Raw genomic sequence first — 12838 nt, forward strand, 5'->3', positions numbered from 1 at the left:
CTGATGGGAGTCCCAGTCTTAAGGAGGGTCAAGGCAGGTCCTCTGAGTGTCCCAAGGTTGCTGTCCACAGGAGTCGCCGGGATTAGGCAGGAGCAGGTTCCAGGATTAACAGGCCGGTAGGGCTGGGGCCAAGTCAGTAGTTGTCGGCCTGTGGTTAGCAGCTGCACGGCGGGGTCGCCTTCTTGCTTTTCTTTCTTCTTTTTCGTCTCACGATCTAAGGAAGGTTCAGGGAGCCCCTAAATACTGAATTTAGGGGCGTTACAGATAGGGTAAGGACGGGGACCAATGGGTCCCTGTCCTGGGGGGAGTACACCCCCTAGCCTGTTCTTCTCCTGTGGGAGGGGAGCAGGAGCCTAGCTGGGATTGGGCAGGGCTCCCCATCTTCAAGACGCCGCAGTCCGCGGGTTGTGCTTCACCTCGTCTCCCCCACCTGAGGGGTGGGATTGGTACAGGCTAGCAGACCCCCCTTCCCTTCCTGACGTAGTTTTTCCCACCAGTCTTCCCACTAGAGTGGGAGTCAGGACTGGTGGGGGCTGGTTGCAGGGTACAGCAAATGGTCTGGGGAATCTCACAGAGGCGGCATGCCTTTGAAGCTTCCCCCTGCCCATTCTGGGGGATGAGACCTAGCACCTAGCCCAGGATGTGCATTGTTGCAGGCCCAGGAGAGTGGGGCCTCTCCTACCCAGGGGTCCAGCAACATGTCTGCTGTGTGGCAGCCCCTGAAGCCACTCACCCCAGACGTAGATTGTAGGTTAGGTTTTCAGGGGGCATCTCTAAGATGTCCTCTGGTGCATTTTACATTAAATCCCACACTGGCATCAGTGCGAGTTAATGTGCTGAGAAGTTTGGTACCAAACTTGTCAGTCTTCAGTGTAGCCATTATGGTGCTGTGGAGTTCGTAAAAACAACCTCTCAGCACCCTATACTCTTAATGGCATCACTGCACTTGCAGTGCCCAGGAATGGCCTTGGGTACTGTAGGGGCACAGTGCTTGTGCACCTGTGCCCACACCTCTGGCATAGGGCACCCAGCTAGAGGGGTGACTGAAGTATGCCAGGGTAGTGGGTTCTGTGGGCATGGCACACAGGGATGTGTGCCATGTCGACTCTTTGTTTGGTTCTGTACTCAGACACTCAGCCTGCAAAGGCAGTGTGTTGGTGTCAGGGTACAGGGCCCCTGAGGGTGTCACAATATGTGCTGCAGCCCTCAGGGGCCTTCTCTGGTCACCATGCCCTGGGTACCTAGGGTACCATTTACTAGGGGCTGACAGGTGGCCAGAGATGTCAATTAGGTTTTAGTTTCAACACAGTTGTCAAAGCACATCAGCAGTTCAGAAAAAAGTCGGGGCATACCAGTGCAAGGAAGATGGCACTTTCTCACATTATCCGCTTGAATGGCTTACCCAGGTGTTAGACGCATCAAAGGGTTATGGCGTCCAATGCAGAAACAGCAACATAATGGTGTCTTAAAGCCGAATGCAAAACAGCTTGCCCTGAAAGGGTATGAGAGTACCCCATGAAAATAAAGAGTACTTCCGTTACACATGCATGAGTATTTAGGCATCGGGGTCACACTCCATGGCTCATAACTAAAACTAATGACCATAGGGGACTCTTGTTTTTTATATTTGCTTTTTTATTTTCTATGTAAATAGGGGTTTTCTTCATAACTTAACATATCACCCTGTAAACTATAACAGTTTCCTCAGTAGTGAGTAGTATTCCCATGGCTGCTGTGCTACCAGAACATAAGCCATTTATAGAAAAAGGTTTTTGACTTATTTTAATAAGTAAACCCCATATTAGGTCCTTGGACAGCCATCCGGGCTGTAGCATTACAAATAAGGAGGGCAAACGTAAGTAACTAAATTGGAGCATGCGTAATGTTATCATAAATGCACAGACTTCAATAAAATAATCTACTTACTTATAGGCTCCTATCATGAACCATACTTCTATTGATTCCATTACTAATTAGCCACCTACCCACTCATAGTATCTGTTATGATCTCTTCACTCCTTTCCCACTCCTACATGCCAAAGATTTGAACATGAAATGATAATTATATTAATGTCTTGTTCATTTCTCCAAGTACATCCTAGAGAAGGGAACGGTTATGGGAGTGGAGACGTGTTTCACAACTTTTTTTGGGTTCTATCGGACTATGTGGACCTAAATAAAAACAAGCATTTGCAATGCAATAGGTCTTGCATTTACGTGAGTTTGAGCTAAATGACAATGCCTTTTTTTATGTTTTGGGTTTAAAAACATAAATATGAGGCATTGTCCTTTACAATGCCAATAGCTTAAACTCCCAAAAATGCGAGACCTATTGCATTGCAAATGCTTGTTTGTTTTGGCCGACGTTATGGTCCGGGCTGGTCAGCCTCTTAGTAGTTCTATGGTATCTGCAGTCAGAAGGGACGGTTCAACGACACTCCCGACCTGGCTTAATCACAGTGTTGGGTGTGGCAAAGGCGAAGAGAACTGGGCCTCATTCGAATGGGGAGATGTGTGATCACGAACCGTGGTGCAGACCTGGGCCCTCCGGATCACCCAACTAACGGCACCCCAGACAGCTGATACTACAAGTCAGGCCCAACCCTCACCCCCTAAGCAGCAAACAAGGCGATATCCAGAGTCCAGACTGGGTCAGAGCAACCTCCTCGGGAGTTGCAGCAGCAGGTACACACTCTAGACTGCGCCCCAACATAGCATAATGGGAGGCTCCAGGCAAAAAGCAGCGGGACCAGTGGGGGGGGCGCACTCCAAAACCACTCACCCAACCCCTAACACCCCCGCCCCCCCCCCAACCCCATCCAAGCCAGCAAAGGTATGGGGCGAGTCGCATCTCACAACCCTCCGATGACCTCTCGGCTCATGCCTCCATGGGCTGGTAGCAGCCAGGTCTCCAGCTGAGGCCCACGGTCATCAATGTCCCAGTAGGGCGCCACAGTAGGCCAGTCGTTCCAGGCTATGGTGCAGGCGAACGCGCCTTTACTAGTGCACCTTTACTAAAGCGTTGCTAATTGTAGCCCCACACTGATGCACAGAACGTCCACGAGGGCTGATCCCTCTGGGGGGGAGGGCGGCAGTGCCTCTGCTGCACTTGATCTCTGTGGCGGCCGCACAGGGCAATCTGCATTTAAAACGCGCGTCAGGCCCACCGCCGCTTACCACTCCCTGCAGGCCGCCGCAGTCGCACCTTGGTTGGCGCCTCCTCGAAGGGCTGCCAATTATCGCCATCCCGTGGGGCACCACTGTAAGCACCAGCCAGGCCCAGCAGCATGTAGGCTCCCTGGCGGTGAAAAGCCAGGTAGGCATTTCCTCACAGCCATAGCAGAAGTCGACACTGAGCTGTGTCGTGGGGGCGCATCCGGTAAAAGCTGTGTAAGCCCACCGGCTAAACAACCTCACGACTCTGGCGTCTGGGGCTACCGCCCTTTCCTGCGCAGCCGGGGTTGGGTAGATGATGTCCTGTTGCCTCTGGACTCGAGACAGATTTGCCGTGCCGGTGGGGACACGCCACTCCCATGAGGGGGACCCACTCTCAGACCTTCTTGCTTCAGCACGGGGGAGGGCTGCCCCCGATGTTGCGTGTTGGCGTCTTCAGGGCCCCCATGCAGGGGGAAGGCCTCCGGTAGCCTAAAGAAGAGGATACGGGTGCAATGCAGATGCTTTGGGCCCAGCGAGGATGGAGCTCGAGCAAGATGCATCAGCTCACTCAGACATCCTGGCCACGCCGATGCGAACCATTTTAAACAATGGTTTGCTGCTAATCACATTTCATATCTAACCCCCTAAGGGTAACGCTGTATTGGAATTGATGCACACATGATTTTAGGAACATGTTCGTATTATGTAGTAAATGAGTTCCAGTGGCCAAGTAGATAAAGTTGATAGAGTTCTTTATTCAAGATAAGAAGTAGAGCAAGAGCAGACCCTCCACTGCAGCAGCAACCAGTAAACTGCCACAGCATAGAATCCACACTATGAACAAACAGAGAATACAGAATATAGAATATCAAGCAGGTAAGTTCTACAAAAACTAGAAAGGTAACTTACAATAACTTACAATGTACTACACATCTTCTCCCTTTCTGTTTTTCCAAGAAGAAAATAAACGAATAAAGCAAACAAAAAAAAAACCTAACAAACAAAATCTAGCAAATAAACAGGTGGTCGGCGAGACCTAGCAGAACGTGCACACATTAAATCATTGTGAACAGAAGGAGCAGGAGCATCCCCACCCCCAGAATTACTGAGTTCATTGTGAATTGGAGGCTCCACGGGTGTGTGAGTGGCTAACAAATAACCACTTGTAGAAGGAACCTCACAATCAGGCAAGTGAGTAGTACCACTACCCTCAGGCAGTGAGGAGGAACCAACATTAGACGAAGCAGATTTCATTCTCTTATAGAGAGCAACTCTTCTAAAATTCCAACATTCAATTGTTAAGAATAACACAATGATTAAGTACCTTTTTTACTTTAAAAGGACCTTTGAATTTTGACAAATCCCTTTGTAGTCTTCCCAACTTAACTTTGACCAAATCCCCACAAAAAAAAGAGAAGAAACGGGTGCAAAAGGAGGAGAAATGACTTCAGCCTGTTTTTCCTTAAAAACACCCTCCTGTGTTTGCAAAGTGACAACATCTCTCATCCACGAAGGAAACAACTTTAAGCCTGGATCACGTCCCCTCATTAATTGAAAAAGAGATTGGTCTCCAACAGCCAAAGGAGTCGTGCGGTAGGCCCACAACATCTCGTTGATCGTCTTCCTAACAATACACCCAGTACTAGAAGCCATTTGAATAATGCCCTTCACAACCTTGTTTCTTTCGCAAATCACATTACCCTGGGGATTATATAAGGAAGTACGATGGTGTGAGATACCACATTCCTTAAAAAATACTTGCATATCTCTAGATGTAAGTTGAGTTCCGTTGTCAGTGATGATGACCGAAGGTAGACCCTCATCTTTAAAAAGATTCCCCAAAAACCTGATGGTGCTTGATGTAGTGATGTCATTAGAGAAATGCACAACCAACCATTTCGTAAAAATATCAACTACAACTATAGCGAACCTGTCCCTCTCACTCAACTCACCCATTGGGCCAATAAAGTCAAGGCAAATAGTGTGCCAGGGTAAACCAGGACTCTGTATATGAGCATCAGGAATATTTTTGGGACCTGTTTTCAGGCGTTTTCACCCTCTCTGCACATTGGACAATTCTCAATCCACTCCACCACCTGTGAATCGATGCCTGGCCACCAAAGTGATCCCTAATGCGGCGTTGAATGAGAGTCTGACCCATGTGACCCTCATATGCCAAAGCCAACAACTTGTTTCTCAAACCAAAAGGGGGTATGAATTTCTCTCCCTTAAGTAAGATGTTGTTCACTACTGAAAGTTCATCCAAAACCTTAATGAAAGGCCTAACCGAGACAGAGACAAAACTCTCACGCCTCAAACCCAACTTGAGAAGCTTAACTACCTCCTGAAGAGTTTGGTCAATGGCCATCTCCTTCAACCAATCACTAGCTGAAAAAACTCCCTCACCAACAAAGACAACATCCTCAACCGAAGCAACAGCCCCATCATCCATGTCAGAGGACACTCCCGAATCATGAAATGTACGCCAGTCTAAGGACAATCTCGAAAAGCAGTCCGCCAGAACATTCCTCCATCCTTGGATATACTCTGAGTACTGAAATTCTTGCAGCCTGGCAGAACTCTTACCTGCTCCTCCCGGGGAAAGAACTTTGATAAGAGGCTTGTGATCTGTCCTTATAATGAATTTCATGCCCCAAAGATACGTCCGAAAATACTCAACTGTCCTGGAAGCGGCCAGCGCCTCCCTTTCGATGACCGAATAGTTCTTCTCAGACTCAGTAAGAGTCTCGAGGCAAAAGCAACGGTAGCCTCAGATGTGCCCTTTAACTGTGAGAGCATGGCCCCCAATCCATGCGCGCTAGCATCCACTGTGACTATGGACTTGTTATGGACATCAAAAGAAGACAACACTTTAGCATCACATAGCTTTCTTGATATTGTCAAAACACTCTTGCTGTTGGACGCCCCAGGTGAAACTCGCTCCACGTTTAAGCAAAGACCTAATACAAACAGTCTTATCCGAAAAAAAATTGACAAACTTCGAATAGTATTCGATCAGTCCCATAAAGGAACGTAATTGATCCTTATCAACAGGTCGAGGAGCAGAACGGATAGCCTCACACAAATCTTTTTTGGGTTTGATTCCAGAAGGAGTAATGGTGTAGCCCAAATAATCCACCATATCCACCCCAAACAAGCATTTATCCTTACGCAATGTAAGACCAGCTATGGATAATTTCTCTAAAACAACTTTGAGTGTGGAATTACGTTGATGTTCAGTTTGACCATAAATTAGAATGTCATCTTGAAAGTAAACAACATTTTGTACCCCCTCAAAGATGCTAGAAACCATCTGTTGAAAAACACTCGCTGCTGAATTAAGACCAAAAGGGAGTCGAGTGAATTGATAAGTTCCCCACGGAGTGATGAAGGCTGTTAAAGTCTTTGAATCTTTATGTAAATCAATCTGGTGGTACGCACTTCTAAGATCAAGTTTGGAAAAAAACTTGGCTCCGTTGAATGTAGTAACAAGTTCAGCTATGTTGGGCAAAGGAAAGGTATCAGCCACAACACATTGATTAAGAGAGCTGAGGTCCACACAGAAGCGGAGCTTGCCGTCTGATTTTTTCGTGACGACAATAGGCGAAACCCAAGGAGAGGCCTCCACAGGTTCAATCACACCAGAAGTTAACATGTCATCAAGAAGACGTTTCACCTCTTCCCTGATGACATTGGGAGTTCGTCTTACTTTGTGCTGGACAGGAATTGCGTCTTTCCTTGGTATAATCTTATGAGAGTAGCCTTTGAGACGGCCTAGGCTCTCACCAAAAACCGCTTTGAAATGAGAAAGAATAGAGTACAACTCAATGTCCTCAACAATCATAACTTGAGGATCAGCTCGGGGATTGACAATAATAGAAAGGTCATACTGGTGAACCCACCCCAGGATGGCAGGACCAGATACTGAAACATAGACCTTCCCTTAAATTTGTCTTGTAGAGAACTTGATGTTCGCTTCAAAATAACCAAGGATGTCCAAAGGTTTTCCCTGGTACCCACCCAGAGAAATGTCCTTTGGGAGAAGTGGACCCATGCCCCACACCTCCATGAAAACACAGTTGGGAATGATGGTGTAGCGTGAACCAGTGTCCATCATTAAATGAACATCTTTATCATTAATAGTAAACCACGTTTTCAGTCTGTTTTTCCGTTTGTACTCTTCCTCATGAAGAGTCATCCTGCCCCACCACCAAGATCTTATTTACATCATCAGTGACTCTTGAAATGTCACCCACATAAGACACCGAAGAGCGACCTTTACCTCTACAGACTCTTGCATAGTGCCCTAACTTTACACACTTCGTACATTCTTGTTTGGCAGCAAAACAAAATTTCGAGTCGGAAGTGTGACCATAACTACCACACCTTAAACATTACTTAGTAATAACAGGTTTAGATGGGTTTTGGCTTTTGACATTAACTGTTTTTTTGTTAAACTTCTTGTGCTTAACAACGGCAATATCTTCTTGGTCATCCTCTTCTTGTAGACCTACCATTTGAGAATAACAGGATACTTCACTAACATCGCTTGAAACCACCCTCTTTTCAAGTTCCTTCATACATCCCTCAGATTGTTCCACGATCTTAGCTAATTCAATAGCTGTCTGTAGATTCGAATTCTTTGCTGCCCACAAACGTTCCTGAATTTTCTTGTTGTTACACTGGGCTATGAGTTGGTCTCTAATCAACTCGTCGGTCATATTACCAAACTTGCACTTGACAGACATTTCACGCAGTCTGGACACAAAATCATCTATAGACTCACCCACTCTTTGACTTTTAGTGTAAAACTTATACCTATTCATAACAAGGTTCGGAGTAGCTGCTGCCAAGCTCTGGAACAGTCCGCCTGCCGACATTCGCCAAATTCCTCACCTCCTACCCTTCAGGAAACGAATAAAAACATGGCTCTTCCCCCAGCCTTCTACCCCCGCCCGCACTTAATCAACTCCCCCGCCTATAACCCAGGAGTAAGCTACCAGCGCCAGGATACCTGCCAGGTGACAGCCGCGCTCTATAAATGTTTTAAATAAATAAATAATAAATAAGGTTTTCTTCCTTAGAATATCTTACTTCTAAACGAGAAACAGCTTCCTTATATTCATCTGAAGGAGCTTGCGCACCAGCTTGAAAAACCTGTGGTAAGAATTTAAAAACACGCTGACCTTCTTTACCCAGTGAGCTCAAAAGAAGAGCCTTTTTACTTTTAGCAGAGTATTCTTGTGCATCTAATGCATCCAAATAATTATCTAACACGGGAAACCAATCCTCCCATGATATGCTAGGTTGACCTGGAATTGGAAGAAAACTAGGTGACAAAACAACTGTGCAATTTTGTAAAGAAACTTGGTCAGACATAATGCAGATAACAGAGAAAAAAAAACAACTGTAATGAATATTAACAAAAAAAAAACAAGGCAGAAGTGTGACCTGTCCCAAAAGCGTTATAAGAAAAGACACACTTTCAATCAGTTAGTTTGAAAAAGCAAACGTGAAGTTTCAATAAAGTACCTGACCAAAAATATGCTTGCCGTGTCCAAAATAGCAGCGTGTGTGAAGTGAGAAGTGAATCTCCTCAGAGCGCTGATATGAAAACGGTGTATGACCAAATTACAAACCACGCGCATATTCAAATTCTACATCGCCGACTGAAAATTAATGCGCAAAAGACGTGCGCATCGTCGGAGAAGATTGCGTTGCTGGAGGTGAGTTGGTTACAAGAGCAACCAAAATGGCTTCTCAACACGTAGTGACGCTGCGTAGACGTTTCTCACATTACGTCGCGTAGACAGGACTGGAGCTTGAAGGACGTTCTCAGACGTGTTGATTCGATAAGCAGCCAGACGGCATCAAGGCATTCACCAACTCCCCCACAACATTCTACCACGTCATCAGAAGACAGAAAGGAAGAGACGAGAGCAGAGCACTGCAGTTCGAAGGAAACTGCAAACTGAAGAGTGAGGTAGGTGAACAGAGGAGAACGAATGCATCCGACTGGGACAGAATAAGTATCTTTCAGTGGCAAAGTCTATAGTCTAGTTATGACTGAGTGACCAAACTTCGCCAGGACACGAGGCCGTAAAGAAAGTTAAAAAGACACCTTAATTTTGTAGTCTTGCCAGGTATTGAGGCGGAAGTTTAAGATTTCGGATGTGATAATTCTCTCCAGACGTCTTTAGCGATGTCCCACGCTTAGACCAACAAAAGCAATATCGAAAAAGATTCACCTCGATTTGGTCCGCTCTTGGCTCTTTAATTTGGCACTAAATATGCAGGGTTCAAGTTCAAGTCGCCAAAAAGTTGTAGTAAATGAGTTCCAGTGGCCAAGTAGATAAAGTTGATAGAGTTCTTTATTCAAGATAAGAAGTAGAGCAAGAGCAGACCCTCCACTGCAGCAGCAACCAGTAAACTGCCACAGCATAGAATCCACAGTATGAGCAAATAGAGAATACAGAATATAGAACATCAAGCAGGTAAGTTTTACAAAGACTAGGAAGGTAACTTACAATAACTTACAATGTACTACATATTACAACAGTAAAAGGCTCACCTCTTTAAAGAACACTACATTACAATACAGTACAAATCGAATACCAGCCACTTCTTTTATTATTTGTTTGCCTTTGGCTCTGTGCAGTACTTAACTGGCTTTTTGGCTATGTTTGGGCTATATAACTGCCACATACATTCGTGGATAAAAATAGGTCACTTACCTTTTAACAGTAGTTTTGGGGCTTGAGGCTAACCTACGTTCACATAACACCGTATTTCCTCGCGGATGGAGAGGACTGAAAATTCAAAGGGTAATCATCACCTGCCTCATGGTAGGCATTAGGAAAAACTAGAATATCAAATTGGCAAATACTATTTTGGGCATTTGTGGCTTACAGTCTGTTGATGAGTGCTATAGACGGCACCTATGGTAGGCCTCAACAACAATGCTTACACGCTTTTCCAAGCCCAACCACTGAATGACGAAATAAAGCACCGCCAATATAGCCTTGGGGTCCCAAACTATGGCTACAATCAAATAACCTTCTACAAAAACCAAAACCAGTGGCATTGGCTGTGCTGGTACTTGTTACTAGTAATGCTGGGGTGTGTAGGGTTACCAGATGACTCCATGTAACTGGCATATCATACTTCCATACAGTAGTAACCCAGTCACCTGATACCATAACTTAGCCTAATGAGGTCTGAAGTGTTTAAAGGTAAGATAGGTTTCTCCAGTAACTACACTTTTAGATGTATTCGCTGTGGTTGTATTGATTTCTCAGCTCCTTACGTTATCTTGAATTTCATAATGATGTAGATGTGCCAGTAGAAGTCTGCCTTTTTTCTAAACTTGTTTATTTTCGAGATCTGTGTATAATATTGTTAGACTGTGTTCACAGCACAAGCTATGCACTTGTTTGAACCTTCCTATGTTTAATTCTTCATATCTGCTTCGAAAGAGTGTGGTCACTTGCGTTTACTTGACCTTGTTTACTTGGATATCATGTAACTTCTAGTTTGTTGTTTTTGTCTGTCCTATTGTTTATCACCCTGATTCTGTAATCTATTTTAAGTAGTGCATTTATTTTGGGTCACTGGAATCTTGGCTATAAGTGATTTTTTTCCCCATCACTGATTGAAAATTAATTTATTTTGTAACAGACTAATTATTTAATTTGTATTTATAAACTCTGCTACGGCAGTTGTTAAAATAAGCCTACGATTTGGCCAAACACCTTTCTGTAATTTTAAACACTTAAAGAATGTAAATTTTCTGTTTTTCAGGAAGCTGGTCTTTCAATAGACTCAAGTCAAAAAGAACCTTTTGTAGAACTAAATCGCATATTGGAGGGATTAAAAGTTAGGGTACTAAGACCTGCATTGGAGTAAGTAGCCTCTCACTGCATTCTAGAGCAAGTCTTCATTTTTCATTTGCAGCTTCAGTAAGACCTTTGCTGGCTTTCATATTGTACGGTATTTCTTATATCTTTCTTTGCCTGTGATATCAAGTGCTTCTTGTTCAACATGAGTGCTACATAAAATTAAGAAAGTACACATAAAATGAAAAAAGTTTTCAGTTTGTAGTATTTGGGATGATTTACTTGGGGCACTTTACCTTTGTGTTAAAAGTAGAGATCACATTTACATATCACATTGGTGTCTTCCATTTTTTCAGACCACAGGCCTTTGGGTCAATGCAGCTTTCAGGTGAATGGGTCATTTCATATTTTTAATTTTCTACTGACTTTGTTGGAGAAATTACTAAATGCACATTTCCCATTCACGCTTCTTCACACTTGTAATGGACTTCACCGGACAATTTCTTTGCTAATAATGCCACCTTCATTATGGCTGTTACTACCAATGTCTGTCTTTTCCATCACATCGGTTAATGAGGCTAAATTTGTTTCTCCCCATTTGCTATTTTGGCATACATGCTGCAATTTGGAGGTTCTTCTTCAAATTGCTGTAGTATTTCTTATGTAGCAGCAAATTACTTCCTAATGTGGATTGCTAACGTTCTTGTCCCTCATGGTCAAATCAGATGAGGGTTGCAGCAATCCCAAAGGAACTGGTAGTCAACAGCAGTACTGGGAGCCAGTTAGAAAAGAGTAGGCCACCTTTACAGGTGGCTGAGGAAGTGGAAGCTTAGTGAGCTTGTGGAGCAGAATCCGTAGGACATGAAGTGAGGAGGAAATGGTGCCTAGATAACATAAAGAGGGTATGCAATGGAGTGACAGTGAATTCAAGTGAGTCGTAAGGGGTGAGTGCAGGTGAAGCATTCATTCAGGGAGAGAGATTGGGGTGAGTGTGTGGAAGGGATTACCAACTGCAGTGGTGTATAGAAGTGTGAACAACGTGGATGGGGCAGGAGTAAAGCACAGGGGAGGATGCAAGAGATCCAAGAGAGGGAGTTCGAGAAAAAGAGGGAGCGAGAGAGAAAGGGGAAGTGAGCAAGACATTGTTTGGGTGAGAGCATGATGTGGTATTAATTTGACGTGTTGCAAACTAGTGGAAACAGCAGTGAAGATGTGAGTAAATTAACTGCAGGAACTGAACGTTGATGGTTAGGGAGAGACCGATGGCAAGTATAAGGCGGTGGAGTATGTGAGGAAGGAAATAGAGAAAGTGGAAGGGAGGGAGGAGGTAACTAATGCGAAATTGGGAAGTAGAATTTAATGGAGGAAACATGAAAGCATGGATGGAGTCTGTGAAGGAATGAGCGAAGGGCTGAGCAAGTCAGAGGACTTCGAAAGTAAAGGAGGAGGGAATGTAAGACTCCAAGGGAAGTGTGGGAGAAAGGGAAGCTGTGGGAGTGCAGAAGGAATTCATGCAGTGTGTGGGAGTGAGGAGTTAGGGGAGTAAGCTTGGGAACGTGGGTAGGAAATGTCAGGAGTTACTGAGAGAAGGGGACTGAACTATCAGGGAAAGCAGAGATTGAAAGGAGAGAGTGTAGAAGCAAGAAGAAACCATTGAAAGCATTCAAGAGCAGTGAATGTGAGGGAGACTAATGGTTTAACAAAAGGGAATGAGTAGGATGGAATTTGAGTGAATAGAATAGAATAGCAAGAAGTGCATTACTGGGTGTGCAACTAAGAAGCTGCTACTCTTGCTTAAGGGTGTATGTTTGATGTTTGTGGAAAGCTTCAATTGTTGTGAGTTGTGA

The 12838-nt window shown here is 44.6% G+C and overlaps 1 protein-coding gene across 3 annotated transcripts in view; it reads left to right on the forward strand.

Annotated features, from left to right (window-relative positions):
* Window positions 1-12838, forward strand: part of RMND5A (required for meiotic nuclear division 5 homolog A) — a 314309-nt gene that overhangs the window by 114225 nt on the left and 187246 nt on the right. For all 3 annotated transcript variants that reach the window (XR_015309794.1, XM_086964264.1, XM_086964265.1), the window contains one exon: window positions 10957-11057. Coding sequence is in view for 2 of the 3 variants with exons in the window: in XM_086964264.1 (XP_086820390.1) it covers window positions 10957-11057 (101 nt within the window). In the remaining variant the exon portion in view is untranslated. The remainder of the gene's footprint in view (window positions 1-10956; window positions 11058-12838) is intronic.

The sequence above is a fragment of the Lissotriton vulgaris genome, chromosome 3_2 (assembly GCF_964263255.1).
Source record: "Lissotriton vulgaris chromosome 3_2, aLisVul1.2, whole genome shotgun sequence".
NCBI classification, from domain to species: Eukaryota; Metazoa; Chordata; class Amphibia; order Caudata; family Salamandridae; genus Lissotriton; species Lissotriton vulgaris.